The sequence below is a fragment of the Schistocerca serialis genome, chromosome 2, assembly GCF_023864345.2.
Source record: "Schistocerca serialis cubense isolate TAMUIC-IGC-003099 chromosome 2, iqSchSeri2.2, whole genome shotgun sequence".
Classification (NCBI taxonomy): Eukaryota; Metazoa; Arthropoda; class Insecta; order Orthoptera; family Acrididae; genus Schistocerca; species Schistocerca serialis.
In genome coordinates this window covers 848301762-848318054 of record NC_064639.1, presented here as the reverse complement: position 1 = coordinate 848318054, position 16293 = coordinate 848301762, and the positions used below count along the sequence as shown (strand labels likewise).

General features: G+C 40.7%; 1 protein-coding gene across 1 annotated transcript in view; it reads right to left on the bottom strand.

Annotated features, from left to right (window-relative positions):
• The window catches only part of LOC126458129 (5-methylcytosine rRNA methyltransferase NSUN4), a 94548-nt gene that overhangs the window by 23401 nt on the left and 54854 nt on the right, over window positions 1-16293 (bottom strand). The window contains exons 3-4 of the mRNA XM_050094965.1: window positions 4233-4731; window positions 773-904 (exon numbers count right to left, since the gene is read on the bottom strand). Coding sequence (XP_049950922.1) covers window positions 773-904; window positions 4233-4731 — 631 coding nt within the window. The remainder of the gene's footprint in view (window positions 1-772; window positions 905-4232; window positions 4732-16293) is intronic.

The window sequence follows — 16293 nt, the reverse complement described above, 5'->3', positions numbered from 1 at the left end:
TTCCGAGCTGCACAGGTAAGAACTCTCTCTGCAACATATCCTTCGTTCCTATACCACCCCTGGCCTAAACCTTCATTATCCAGTCCTCCACTTGCCTATCCACTTCCCTGCTCCCACTACACTACTACACTTGCTGCCTATCTCACTAACACACTCAGATAGTCCTTTTCCCTTTATCTACTTCTCCCCCTCAGCACTGCCTTCTGGTGCTGCACCTAGCTACCCTACCCTGTCCCCACTACACTCCTCCATTTTCCCATAGGCAACACTAGAATCTTCCCCCACCCCTACCCTGCAATCCCACTTCCCCACCCAAAACTTTTCTGTATCCCTAACTTTTATTTAACTGCTGCTTCTGAAAACTGGCTTGATATCTCCAGAGCCAAGGATTTTGCTCACACGTTCTGTGATCTGTTACAAGTATACGGCCCAACTACGACTGCATCTGTGGTGAACAGAAATCTAGCTGGGGTGATAGACAGTGGTCACATGTATGCGAGTTGTACTTCAGTGAACTTGTGTGTGTGTTTTCTACTTCCGATGAAGGCCTTTGTACAAAAGCTTTGTTTTCCTAGCATTGTTTCCATTGTGCCTGTCTGCAACACAATGCCTCCTCTATGTGGTGAGCAGTAACCTATCCTTTCCACACTCTAATTATTCCATCCTGAACTTTCCACTGTCTGATATTAATAATGAGTGAAAAAACACAAATTGAAACAGTGAATTAAACAACAGGTGCTATGAAGCGTTTTTAAACTGTTTCGGCACTTACTAGGATGAAGCGTCTGCAGTATCATGTAAGACTTCCCACCCGGTGCTGCACACATGTCCAGCACTGCATCACCAGGCTCCACACCAAGTGCCAAAATGGGCAGCAGGGATGACCCATTAAGCAAAAAGTAGTCTGCAGTTAAAAATAGTATTGTCAGTCTCCAGTGCTTGCTCCATAAAAAACTAACTACAGTGCACTGGCCAACAGAATTTACATATCAGCCTTGGATCGGTGTTTGAGCTATACAACACATAGGAATCCAGAAGTGATACACTAAGAGAGTTGTATTGAATTTGATTGGTTTATCAAATATCATTACTAGTACAAAAATGAAAATACACACGTTCATTTACTATATAACTGTACTGCATAGAGATATTCCCAGCAACAAGAGAAAACCTCCTCACCATTGTTAACCTACATCAGAAACACAGCTATAACATACAAGAAAGCCTACATCTAGTAACACTGCTAGAAACATCAAAAACCATACAGAAAGTAGTTCAGATCAGCACACAACAAAGCTCAAGCATTCCCATAAAGCTCGCAGACTTTAAGACTGAAGCATGCACAAGTAGAGCTATAACAAAAAACAATGATTATTTTGGAAACCAAAAATTTCTTCCCTTAAAGGAAAACAAAATCAGCAGCAAATATGTCAATATACCATCTAACATATGCTAATCACATAAAGAGCATTACACCAAACTGAATAAATTAATTTGTCCTACCACACTGATGTTTTCATTTTTAAGACTATGTGTTTACAGTCATCAACAGAGTATATGTTAACATGAACATTTCCAAGAAGTTAAAACTGTATGCCAGACTGGAACAAAAGAACCAGGTTTCTCAGTAATATTCCTCAGAATATCGTAAAACTGAACTTTCCCTCAGTTCTACCTCTTAGGGGTGTTAGTATCATAGCATCAGGGGAGTGTTTCTGTGAAATTTTGACAGTATGGAGAACTACTTGCAAGTTTAAACATTCAGTCAGTTCACGAGCTGTACTAGCACAGAAAAAGTATTAACATTAATAGAACAAAAAAATCAGTTCAAGTCACAACTATTTTATTTTTCATTCAATGATTAGTTTCGGGCTGAGACCCATGCTGGAAGTTCGTAAACTGTTAATATATTCCTAACAAAACACAGCGTTCATATCCCAATCTCTCACAAATGTTCATTGCAAAAGAGATGACATTTTTGTGCACAATACTTTCACAACCGACCAAGTATCTAGCAGGTGCTCCTTCACAGACATGTTTCCTGGCTGATATCCATCCACCACTCGAAGTATCTAACAAAAATGACTAGAACAGTTGTCAAAACGTGGTGCATAAAACTGAATCCACAATCATCTGATTATCTAAAAGTAGGCCATCCACTAATTACAATGGGTAAATTTTCATAAATCAGAAGATAATAATCAGACATTTTTAAAGCACTGACAAGAATTTCAATTGTGAGCACGACATTTTTAAAGAAGTGCCAAGCATTTCAAAAACCCTGGACTATAAACTAAACAATCTTAAACAGATAATTAGCTGTTTCAATCAAGCATTTATAAAGTCACACAATGCTAGTATCACCAATTCTATATTAGAAGAAGAGATAAAACTGTTAACACTTACTTCAGTAATGTATATGTAAAAAAAAACTGTTTGCTCTGTCACTATAGAAAATAACAATGAAATTTAGCAGATAGTTTCACTTCTTTCCTTCTCATCCCATCCGGTAAGTCTCCACTGACCTGGGGTTCTGAATGACTTCTGCACTGTACCCCTTTCCCTAAACCTCCCCAGTCCTTTTCCTTCACCCTTCTTCCTTCCCCTTCAACGCTTCCACCAGAAGTTAAATACTGTGTGTGTGTGTGTGTGTGTGTGTGTGTGTGTGTGTGTGTGTGTGTGTGTGTTCCCCTGTCATCACTTGGTGAGTAGATTTTTTTAACTATTCATTTATATTATATTATAGATAGTTTAACTTGTTAGAGATATGTGCCCTTAGACAAACATCCATATTACACACAAATGGGGAAATGGAATTTAATAATCAATTTGTTTAGTAAGGCGGAACTAAGGAATAATGTTCATGACATTATACATATAAGGTAAGCCTGTGATGCTGAAGCATGGAGGAAAGAAAAATTTTGGGATTTTGGGAAACATGGGACTGGGGCATACAGATTAATTTAGAATAAATTGGAATGCATCAATATTAAAAGTGTAAAATCATAGTATGTGATTTAATTTATATTTTAAGAAGCCAATGAAGTATATGAAAAGTTGGAAGCAGAAGTGACACCACAATGTTGACCAATGACACTGAAGGAGCAATGAGCTGTACAGAAATTACAGCTGACAATGGGAAGGTCAGAAACAGGGCAATATAGCAGATGTTACAAATGCAGAAGTCAGGGAAAATTTATGGGTCGGGTTGAGTTATTTGGGGGAAGAGACCAAACTGTGAGGTCATCGGTCTCATCGGATTAGGGAATGAGTTCAGCTGTGCCCTTTCGAAGGAACCATCCCGGCATTTGCCTGAAGCGATTTAGGGAAATCACGGAAAACCTAAATCAGGATGGCCAAACGTGGGATTGAACCATCATCCTCCTGCATGCGAGTCCAGTGTGCTAACCACTGTGCCACCTCGCTCGGTGGAAAATATATGATATGATATATGTGACGTGGTGTTTAAACTGACAGACAAAAGTAGATTTTATTTGTGGGTTTCTCTTTGAAATTGAAAGTGTATTTTCTTTTGTGTTTTGATGTTCATCTGCAGTTTTCTTTCAGAATTTGTGTAGTTGAGTTTAGTTGGAGTCACTTCAAACAAGTACTGGTCATCGTGATTCACATGACGGCCCGTCTCAATGGAAAATGTCAGTTTGTTTCTCATTAAAAACAGTTTTGCAAAAGATTTTGTTTGTCCATTCAATGTGATTATAAATTGGACTAAAGCAATATTAGTTTAAAAATTAATAGGGACGACAAAACACAAATAATAAATACTAGAGCTTCAACAATCACTGAATAGTGCTGCTGCATTGTGATAACGAGTTAGACAGGGTGGCATGGGTGAGCACATGAGGAAAATTCCTTCTGACTCACTGCTTCATGTTTTGCTGTCCTACATTACACTAACTGAGGATCCCTCTATCGAATATACACATAAAATTCCATTTTAAGAATATTAGTTTGAAAGAGGAAATAATCTGACTTTTTCTGTTGACTCTCTTTAGCTCCATATGTTTTGATTTTCTCCATCAAGGCATTCCAAAATGCAATTGAGAACATCTGGGGGTAAAAATGGCAAGGACTATGAAAACTAGAATAAGTAACACAGAATACTGAGAAAACTAACAGCAGAAGATGAAGAAACTGACAAGGATGAAAAGATCTAGCTGAATAAATGACATTTCTTTAAGAGACTGTCTGGCATCATTACTTTCTGTACTCACTTAAAACTCCAGTTGATCCAGTTTTTGGTTCTGGAAATGGCATTACATTTCCTCTTTCAAAAGTGAATACATTCAAGTATTTAGGAAAATTGAGAGATTCTTCACTTTTAATCACAACTGGAAAGTCAGAAGCATCCTTATAGTAATTGTAATGTTGCGATTCAGGAACATAGTCATCCAGTCCCTTCAGTTGGGTAGCAGGGACAAATTCCTGGAGCGCACCAGCTGACAGTCCAATTGAGGGATCAATAATGCGTAGATTATCAATTTGGTGCCGTTCTTTGTCATAAGCTGAGTCTGCATTTTTAGCTCCAGTATGATCTCCCACTTGGTTTGATGATGCCAACTGTTCTTGTTTTGAAGATATATCCTTTTCCATCTTCCTATCCATTTCAAAAACTCTTTCCAACCGCCTCCGTTTTGTGGTTTCAGATTTTTTTGCTTTAATTCTTTCAGCCTCAATTTCAAACAGTCTTCTTATGTTTATTGCTCCTTGATTCTGGAATAACAATAAATGAAATTATGAAAACAACTGCGATCTGAGTAAATAAACAGGTGTATTTGAGATTAAACAATGGAAAATACAATACAGTATAACAACTACAAAAATCAGGCTGCTCTACTACTTACCACTGACAGGCAGTATTGAGTGGCAGGAAACACATTTAAAAATATTTTAAAAGTAAACTATAACAATATTATGAAAAGGGAAGTTGCTACACACCATATAGCGGAGATGCTAAGTCGAAGATAGACACTACAAAAAGACTGTCACAAATATAGCTTTCGGCCAGTAAGGCCTTCATCAAAATTAGAATACACACACACACACACACACACACACACACACACACACACACACACACACACACACACACACACACGCAAATGCAAGTCACACACACATGACTGCAGTCGAGGCAACTGAGGACACACTGTGTGCAGCAGCACCAGTGCATGATGGAAGTGGCGACTGGGTAGGGGTAAGGAGGAGGCTGGGGTGGGGAGGGGAAGGGATAGTAGGGTCAGGGGTGGCCGACAGTGACACGCTGTTGGGGAGTGCGCAGGGACGAGGGGGAAAGGGGGTAGGGCTGCTATGTGCAGTTAGGAGGTTAGACGGAGGGTAGCGGAGAGATGAGGGGGGGGGGGGGGGGGGGATAACGGAAAAGGAGATAAGTAAAAAGATGGGGTGCAATGGAAGAATGAGGGATGTGTAGAAGTAGGAGTAATCCACTAAATTACTGGCCCATATGGTTAACGTGGTTAACGTCAATATGCAGCAGGATTTTGGAACGTATACTGTGTTCAAACATTATGAATTACCTCCAAGAAAACTTCTATTGACACACAGTCAACATGGGTTTAGAAAACATCGTCCCTGTGAAACACAACTAGCTCTTTATTCACAAGAAGTGTTGAGTGCTACTGACAAGGGATTTCAGATCAGTTCCGTATTTCTGGATTTCCAGAAGGCTTTTGACACTGTACCTCACAAGCGGCTTGTAGTGAAATTGCATGCTTACGTAATATCGTCTCAGTTATGTGACTGGATTTGTGATTTCCTGTCAGAGAGGTCACAGGTCGTAGTAATTGATGGAAAGTCATAGAGTAAAACAGAAAAGATTTCTGGAATCCCCCAAGGTAGTGTTATAGGCCCTTTGCTGTTCCTTATCTATATAAACGATTTGAGAGACAATCTGAGCAGCCATCTTAGGTTGTTTGCAGATGACGCTGTCATTTATTGACTAATAAAGTCATCAGAAGATCAAAACAAATTGCAAAACGATTTGGAAAAGATATCTGAATGGTGCGAAAATTGGCAGTCGACCCTAAATAACGAAAAGTGTGAGGTCATCTACATGAGTGCTAAAAGGAATTCATTAAACTTCAGTTACACGATAAATCAGTCTAATCTAAAAGCCGTAAATTCAACAAAATACCTAGGTATTACAATTACAAAGAACTTAAATTAGAAGGAACACATAGAAAATGTTGTGGGGAAGGCTAACAAAAGACTGCATTTTATTGGCAGGACACTTGAAAATGTAGCAGATCTACTAAGGAGACTACCTACACTATTCTTGTCCATCCTCTTTTAGAATACTGCTGCGTGGTGTGGGATCCTTACCAGATGGGACTGACTGAGTACATCAAAAAAGTTCAAAGAACGGCAGCATGTTTTGTATTATCACGAAATATGGGAGAGAGTATCACAGAAATTATACAGGATTTGGGGTGGACATCATTAAAACAAAGGCATTTTTCATTGCGACAGAATCTTCTCACGAAATCCCAATCACCAACTTTCTCCTCCGAACACGAAAATATTTTGTTGACACCGACCTACATAGGGAGAAATGATCACCGCAATAAAATAAGGGAAATCAGGGCCCATACAGAAGGATATAGGTGTTCGTTCTTTCCGCGCACTACACAAGATTGGAATAATAGAGAATTGTGAAGGTGGTTCAATGAACCCTCTGCCAGGCACTTAAATGTGATTTGCAGAGTATCCATGTAGATGTAAATAGATAGCTGTAGATGTGTAGTGCTGGAATGGGAACAGAGAAGGGGCTGGATGGAACAGGACAGTAACTAACAAAGGTTGAGGATAGCCGGGTTACAGGAACATGGGATATATTGCAGGGAAAGTTCCCACCTGTGCAATTGAGAAAAGCTGGTGCCCAGCATACCCGTTTTTCTGAACTGCACAAGTGGGAACTTTCCCTGCACAATTCAGAAAATCTGTGACCTTTTCACAATATTGTTCCATTCTATCCTGGATTTTCCATTGTTTAAAAGTAAACTAAGTTGTCGACATTGTCCTGCAGATTTAGAGAAACACAAACATATTCATAAGGTGCTGAAACCTGGCAGCAGTGAGTAGTGAATTCGGCAGGGGTGAGTAGTGGGGGTACAGAAGAGGTGTGGGGCAGGAGGAGAAAGGATAACAGATTAGGGGTGGAGGCCAATGCTGTACTGTTGCCTGTAAGAGTATGCAGGGATGGACTGGGGACAAGATGGTGGGGATACCAGGTACACCATTGGGAGATAATTCTGGAGGAGAGAGAGAGAAGAGGAACTAACTGTGCATGTACAATCTGGGGAAGGCAAAAAGTATGGCATGTGTGAGGCTGGAGTGGCAGCAATGAAGGGCACAGAAGGGGGTGGAGGACATCGGCCTAGCAAAGTTCCCACCCATGCAATTGAAAAAGATCTGATATTGATGGAAAGAATCCAGATGGCAAGAGCTGAAAAGCAATAACTGAACTCAAACGTAGCATGTTGCATGGCATGCTTGGCAACTGTGTGGTCCAGCAGTCCCTTAGCCACAGTTTGGCGGAGGCCATTTAGGCAGACAGACAGCTCGTTAGTGGTCCTGGCCACATACAATCCCACACAGTGGTTGCAGCTAAATCGACAGAACACAAGACACACTGCTTTTGATAGGATAGGAAACACCGTTAAACACCTTTGACAGGACTGGAGCAGTTGTTAATGAGAGGATGTACGGGAACTGTCTTGCAATCACCACAAGAAGATAGGTTGTAAAAAAGGGATGCCTTGCTGCCATGTGGGTGGTAGCTGTCAAAATGGAGGTATTGTTGGTGGTTGGTAGGTTTGATGTGGATGGAGGTACTGATGAGGCTAGACTTGAGGTGGCAGTCGAGATCATAGTAGGTGTTCATTGGGCTGAGGAGGACCTAGTGAAGTGAATGTGGGAGAAGGTATTGAAGTTCTGGGAGAATGTGGAAAGGGTGTCCTCTCCCTTGGAACAGACCACGAAGATGTCATCAATGAACCTGAACCTGGTGAGCAATTTGGGATTCTGGGTGGCTTGGAAGTTACTAAATACAGCCTTCTGAAACTCCTTCACCAAAGAAGAAAAAAGTAAATATCCCATAATTCCAATCAAGAACAGATGCCAACATGAGTAACTTAGAAGTAGTTAACCTCGGCGTAGTGAAGAGACTTAAACCATGTAATAAAAACAAGTTTTCCAGTCCAGACACTAAAACATTAAGGTTCCTTTCAGAGTAAGCTGATGCAACAGCCCTACACTAACAACCATATACAACCACTTCCACGACGAAGGATCAGTACCCACAGACTGGCAAGTTCCACCAATATTCAAGCAAGGCAACAGGAGTAATCACCTTAATTACAGGACCGTATCATAAACGTTGATATGCATGAGGATTTTGCAATATATATTGTGTACAAACATTATGAATCACCTCGAAGAGAATGACCTAATGACAAGCAGTTAACATGCATTTAAAAAAAAAGGTTCTCGTGAAACACAACCAGCTCTTCACTCACACAAAGTGTTGCATGCTACTGACAAGACATTTCAAATTAATTCCATATTTCTAGATTTCCAGGAGGCTTTTGACACTGTACCTCACAAGCGGCTTGTAATCAAATTGTATGCTTATGGAATAATGTCTCACTTATGCGACTGAATTCATCATTTCCTGTCAGAGAGGTCACAGTTCATAGTAACTGATTCATAATAACTGCCAGAAAGTCATCGAGTAAAACAGAAGTGATTTCTGGCATTCCCCAAGGTAGTGTTATAGGCCCCTTGCTGTTCCTTATCTGTATAAACGATTTGGGAGATAATCTGAGCAGCCATCTTAGGTTGTTTCCAGATGATGCTGTCATTTATCAACTAATAAAGTCATCAGAAGATCAAAACAAACTGCAAAACAATTTAGAAAAGATATCTGAATGGTGCGAAAATTGGCAGTTGACCCTAAACAGTGAAAAGTGTGAGATCATCCACACAAGTACTAAAAGCAATCCGTTAAACTTTGGTTACACGATAAATCAGTCAAATCTAATGGCCATAAATTCAACTAAATACCTAGGAATTATAATTACGAACAACTTAAATTAGAAGGAACACATAGAAAGTTTTTTTTTTTTTTTTTTTTTTTTTTTTTTTTTTGGGGGGGGGGGGGGGGGGGAGGCTAACCAAAGACTGAGTTTTATTGGCAGGACACTTAGAAAATGTAGCAGATCTACTAAGGAGACTACCTACACTATTCTTGTCCATCCTCTTTTAGAATACTGCTGCGTGGTGTGGGATCCTTACCAGATGGGACTGACTGAGTACATCAAAAAAGTTCAAAGAACGGCAGCATGTTTTGTATTATCACGAAATATGGGAGAGAGTATCACAGAAATTATACAGGATTTGGGGTGGACATCATTAAAACAAAGGCATTTTTCATTGCGACAGAATCTTCTCACGAAATCCCAATCACCAACTTTCTCCTCCGAACACGAAAATATTTTGTTGACACCGACCTACATAGGGAGAAATGATCACCGCAATAAAATAAGGGAAATCAGGGCCCATACAGAAGGATATAGGTGTTCGTTCTTTCCGCGCACTACACAAGATTGGAATAATAGAGAATTGTGAAGGTGGTTCAATGAACCCTCTGCCAGGCACTTAAATGTGATTTGCAGAGTATCCATGTAGATGTAAATAGATAGCTGTAGATGTGTAGTGCTGGAATGGGAACAGAGAAGGGGCTGGATGGAACAGGACAGTAACTAACAAAGGTTGAGGATAGCCGGGTTACAGGAACATGGGATATATTGCAGGGAAAGTTCCCACCTGTGCAATTGAGAAAAGCTGGTGCCCAGCATACCCGTTTTTCTGAACTGCACAAGTGGGAACTTTCCCTGCACAATTCAGAAAATCTGTGACCTTTTCACAATATTGTTCCATTCTATCCTGGATTTTCCATTGTTTAAAAGTAAACTAAGTTGTCGACATTGTCCTGCAGATTTAGAGAAACACAAACATATTCATAAGGTGCTGAAACCTGGCAGCAGTGAGTAGTGAATTCGGCAGGGGTGAGTAGTGGGGGTACAGAAGAGGTGTGGGGCAGGAGGAGAAAGGATAACAGATTAGGGGTGGAGGCCAATGCTGTACTGTTGCCTGTAAGAGTATGCAGGGATGGACTGGGGACAAGATGGTGGGGATACCAGGTACACCATTGGGAGATAATTCTGGAGGAGAGAGAGAGAAGAGGAACTAACTGTGCATGTACAATCTGGGGAAGGCAAAAAGTATGGCATGTGTGAGGCTGGAGTGGCAGCAATGAAGGGCACAGAAGGGGGTGGAGGACATCGGCCTAGCAAAGTTCCCACCCATGCAATTGAAAAAGATCTGATATTGATGGAAAGAATCCAGATGGCAAGAGCTGAAAAGCAATAACTGAACTCAAACGTAGCATGTTGCATGGCATGCTTGGCAACTGTGTGGTCCAGCAGTCCCTTAGCCACAGTTTGGCGGAGGCCATTTAGGCAGACAGACAGCTCGTTAGTGGTCCTGGCCACATACAATCCCACACAGTGGTTGCAGCTAAATCGACAGAACACAAGACACACTGCTTTTGATAGGATAGGAAACACCGTTAAACACCTTTGACAGGACTGGAGCAGTTGTTAATGAGAGGATGTACGGGAACTGTCTTGCAATCACCACAAGAAGATAGGTTGTAAAAAAGGGATGCCTTGCTGCCATGTGGGTGGTAGCTGTCAAAATGGAGGTATTGTTGGTGGTTGGTAGGTTTGATGTGGATGGAGGTACTGATGAGGCTAGACTTGAGGTGGCAGTCGAGATCATAGTAGGTGTTCATTGGGCTGAGGAGGACCTAGTGAAGTGAATGTGGGAGAAGGTATTGAAGTTCTGGGAGAATGTGGAAAGGGTGTCCTCTCCCTTGGAACAGACCACGAAGATGTCATCAATGAACCTGAACCTGGTGAGCAATTTGGGATTCTGGGTGGCTTGGAAGTTACTAAATACAGCCTTCTGAAACTCCTTCACCAAAGAAGAAAAAAGTAAATATCCCATAATTCCAATCAAGAACAGATGCCAACATGAGTAACTTAGAAGTAGTTAACCTCGGCGTAGTGAAGAGACTTAAACCATGTAATAAAAACAAGTTTTCCAGTCCAGACACTAAAACATTAAGGTTCCTTTCAGAGTAAGCTGATGCAACAGCCCTACACTAACAACCATATACAACCACTTCCACGACGAAGGATCAGTACCCACAGACTGGCAAGTTCCACCAATATTCAAGCAAGGCAACAGGAGTAATCACCTTAATTACAGGACCGTATCATAAACGTTGATATGCATGAGGATTTTGCAATATATATTGTGTACAAACATTATGAATCACCTCGAAGAGAATGACCTAATGACAAGCAGTTAACATGCATTTAAAAAAAAAGGTTCTCGTGAAACACAACCAGCTCTTCACTCACACAAAGTGTTGCATGCTACTGACAAGACATTTCAAATTAATTCCATATTTCTAGATTTCCAGGAGGCTTTTGACACTGTACCTCACAAGCGGCTTGTAATCAAATTGTATGCTTATGGAATAATGTCTCACTTATGCGACTGAATTCATCATTTCCTGTCAGAGAGGTCACAGTTCATAGTAACTGATTCATAATAACTGCCAGAAAGTCATCGAGTAAAACAGAAGTGATTTCTGGCATTCCCCAAGGTAGTGTTATAGGCCCCTTGCTGTTCCTTATCTGTATAAACGATTTGGGAGATAATCTGAGCAGCCATCTTAGGTTGTTTCCAGATGATGCTGTCATTTATCAACTAATAAAGTCATCAGAAGATCAAAACAAACTGCAAAACAATTTAGAAAAGATATCTGAATGGTGCGAAAATTGGCAGTTGACCCTAAACAGTGAAAAGTGTGAGATCATCCACACAAGTACTAAAAGCAATCCGTTAAACTTTGGTTACACGATAAATCAGTCAAATCTAATGGCCATAAATTCAACTAAATACCTAGGAATTATAATTACGAACAACTTAAATTAGAAGGAACACATAGAAAGTTTTTTTTTTTTTTTTTTTTTTTTTGGGGGGGGGGGGGGGGGGGAGGCTAACCAAAGACTGAGTTTTATTGGCAGGACACTTAGAAAATGTAGCAGATCTACTAAGGAGACTACCTACACTATTCTTGTCCATCCTCTTTTAGAATACTGCTGCGTGGTGTGGGATCCTTACCAGATGGGACTGACTGAGTACATCAAAAAAGTTCAAAGAACGGCAGCATGTTTTGTATTATCACGAAATATGGGAGAGAGTATCACAGAAATTATACAGGATTTGGGGTGGACATCATTAAAACAAAGGCATTTTTCATTGCGACAGAATCTTCTCACGAAATCCCAATCACCAACTTTCTCCTCCGAACACGAAAATATTTTGTTGACACCGACCTACATAGGGAGAAATGATCACCGCAATAAAATAAGGGAAATCAGGGCCCATACAGAAGGATATAGGTGTTCGTTCTTTCCGCGCACTACACAAGATTGGAATAATAGAGAATTGTGAAGGTGGTTCAATGAACCCTCTGCCAGGCACTTAAATGTGATTTGCAGAGTATCCATGTAGATGTAAATAGATAGCTGTAGATGTGTAGTGCTGGAATGGGAACAGAGAAGGGGCTGGATGGAACAGGACAGTAACTAACAAAGGTTGAGGATAGCCGGGTTACAGGAACATGGGATATATTGCAGGGAAAGTTCCCACCTGTGCAATTGAGAAAAGCTGGTGCCCAGCATACCCGTTTTTCTGAACTGCACAAGTGGGAACTTTCCCTGCACAATTCAGAAAATCTGTGACCTTTTCACAATATTGTTCCATTCTATCCTGGATTTTCCATTGTTTAAAAGTAAACCAAGTTGTCGACATTGTCCTGCAGATTTAGAGAAACACAAACATATTCATAAGGTGCTGAAACCTGGCAGCAGTGAGTAGTGAATTCGGCAGGGGTGAGTAGTGGGGGTACAGAAGAGGTGTGGGGCAGGAGGAGAAAGGATAACAGATTAGGGGTGGAGGCCAATGCTGTACTGTTGCCTGTAAGAGTATGCAGGGATGGACTGGGGACAAGATGGTGGGGATACCAGGTACACCATTGGGAGATAATTCTGGAGGAGAGAGAGAGAAGAGGAACTAACTGTGCATGTACAATCTGGGGAAGGCAAAAAGTATGGCATGTGTGAGGCTGGAGTGGCAGCAATGAAGGGCACAGAAGGGGGTGGAGGACATCGGCCTAGCAAAGTTCCCACCCATGCAATTGAAAAAGATCTGATATTGATGGAAAGAATCCAGATGGCAAGAGCTGAAAAGCAATAACTGAACTCAAACGTAGCATGTTGCATGGCATGCTTGGCAACTGTGTGGTCCAGCAGTCCCTTAGCCACAGTTTGGCGGAGGCCATTTAGGCAGACAGACAGCTCGTTAGTGGTCCTGGCCACATACAATCCCACACAGTGGTTGCAGCTAAATCGACAGAACACAAGACACACTGCTTTTGATAGGATAGGAAACACCGTTAAACACCTTTGACAGGACTGGAGCAGTTGTTAATGAGAGGATGTACGGGAACTGTCTTGCAATCACCACAAGAAGATAGGTTGTAAAAAAGGGATGCCTTGCTGCCATGTGGGTGGTAGCTGTCAAAATGGAGGTATTGTTGGTGGTTGGTAGGTTTGATGTGGATGGAGGTACTGATGAGGCTAGACTTGAGGTGGCAGTCGAGATCATAGTAGGTGTTCATTGGGCTGAGGAGGACCTAGTGAAGTGAATGTGGGAGAAGGTATTGAAGTTCTGGGAGAATGTGGAAAGGGTGTCCTCTCCCTTGGAACAGACCACGAAGATGTCATCAATGAACCTGAACCTGGTGAGCAATTTGGGATTCTGGGTGGCTTGGAAGTTACTAAATACAGCCTTCTGAAACTCCTTCACCAAAGAAGAAAAAAGTAAATATCCCATAATTCCAATCAAGAACAGATGCCAACATGAGTAACTTAGAAGTAGTTAACCTCGGCGTAGTGAAGAGACTTAAACCATGTAATAAAAACAAGTTTTCCAGTCCAGACACTAAAACATTAAGGTTCCTTTCAGAGTAAGCTGATGCAACAGCCCTACACTAACAACCATATACAACCACTTCCACGACGAAGGATCAGTACCCACAGACTGGCAAGTTCCACCAATATTCAAGCAAGGCAACAGGAGTAATCACCTTAATTACAGGACCGTATCATAAACGTTGATATGCATGAGGATTTTGCAATATATATTGTGTACAAACATTATGAATCACCTCGAAGAGAATGACCTAATGACAAGCAGTTAACATGCATTTAAAAAAAAAGGTTCTCGTGAAACACAACCAGCTCTTCACTCACACAAAGTGTTGCATGCTACTGACAAGACATTTCAAATTAATTCCATATTTCTAGATTTCCAGGAGGCTTTTGACACTGTACCTCACAAGCGGCTTGTAATCAAATTGTATGCTTATGGAATAATGTCTCACTTATGCGACTGAATTCATCATTTCCTGTCAGAGAGGTCACAGTTCATAGTAACTGATTCATAATAACTGCCAGAAAGTCATCGAGTAAAACAGAAGTGATTTCTGGCATTCCCCAAGGTAGTGTTATAGGCCCCTTGCTGTTCCTTATCTGTATAAACGATTTGGGAGATAATCTGAGCAGCCATCTTAGGTTGTTTCCAGATGATGCTGTCATTTATCAACTAATAAAGTCATCAGAAGATCAAAACAAACTGCAAAACAATTTAGAAAAGATATCTGAATGGTGCGAAAATTGGCAGTTGACCCTAAACAGTGAAAAGTGTGAGATCATCCACACAAGTACTAAAAGCAATCCGTTAAACTTTGGTTACACGATAAATCAGTCAAATCTAATGGCCATAAATTCAACTAAATACCTAGGAATTATAATTACGAACAACTTAAATTAGAAGGAACACATAGAATTTTTTTTTTTTTTTTTTTTTTTTTTGGGGGGGGGGGGGGGGAGGCTAACCAAAGACTGAGTTTTATTGGCAGGACACTTAGAAAATGTAGCAGATCTACTAAGGAGACTGCCCACACTAGGCTTGTCTGTCCTCTTTTAGAATACTGCTGTGCAGTGTGGGATCCTTACCAGATAGGATTGATGGAGAACATCAAAAAAGTTCAAAGAAGGGTAGCACGTTTTGTATTATCATGAAATATGGGAGAGAGCATCACTGAAATGATACAGGATTTGGGTTGGACTTTATTGAAAGAAAGACTTTTTTGCTGCGACGGAATCTTCTCACGAAATACAATCACCAACTTTCTCCTCCAAATGCAAAAATATTTTGTTGACACCGACCTACATAGGGAGAAACAATCACCACAATCAAATGAGGGAAATCAGAGCTGGTATGGAAAGACATAGGTGTTCATTCTTTCCGCATGTTATATGAGATTGGAATAATAGAGAATTGTGAAGGTGGTTCAATGAACCCTCTGCCAGGCACTTAAATGTGATTTGCAGAGTATCCATATAGATGTACATGTAGAGGGAACATCCAATTGTACCAATTATTATGCTTTCTTCCCATTCCACTCACATATGGAGCATGGAAAGACTGACTGCTTCAATACCTTTTTGTGAGCTTTGTTTATGTCTGTCTTCAAGAGTCTGCCAGTTCAGTTACTTCAGCATCTCTGTGACACTATCCCACAGGCAAACAAACATGTGACTATTCATGCTGTGCTTCTCTGTATATGTTCAATATCCCCTGCCAATCATAAATGGCATGCATCCTATACACTTGAGCAATATTCTAGAATGGGTAATTTGTAAGCAATCTCCTTGGTAAACTTATTGCATTTCCTCATTATTCACCAACAAGTTGAAGTCTCCCACCAGTTTCATCCATAACAGCCTATGTAATCATTCTTTTCATATCCCTTCAATATTATTGAATTTTCCTAATCCATTAGCTTATTGAGAAAGTGAAAAATTAATGTCTATATACCATGGGCATCACCACTTTTTGGGGCACTCTGGATGCTTGAGACCATGTATTTCAGTGGCACTTAGAATTCCTAAAGCATGCCTGTTTAAGCCTAGATTAAAACATCCTTTGTGATTACCAAGAGTAAAAAAGTTACAGTATTTAAATTTACCAAAAGTGTGTGTATAATCA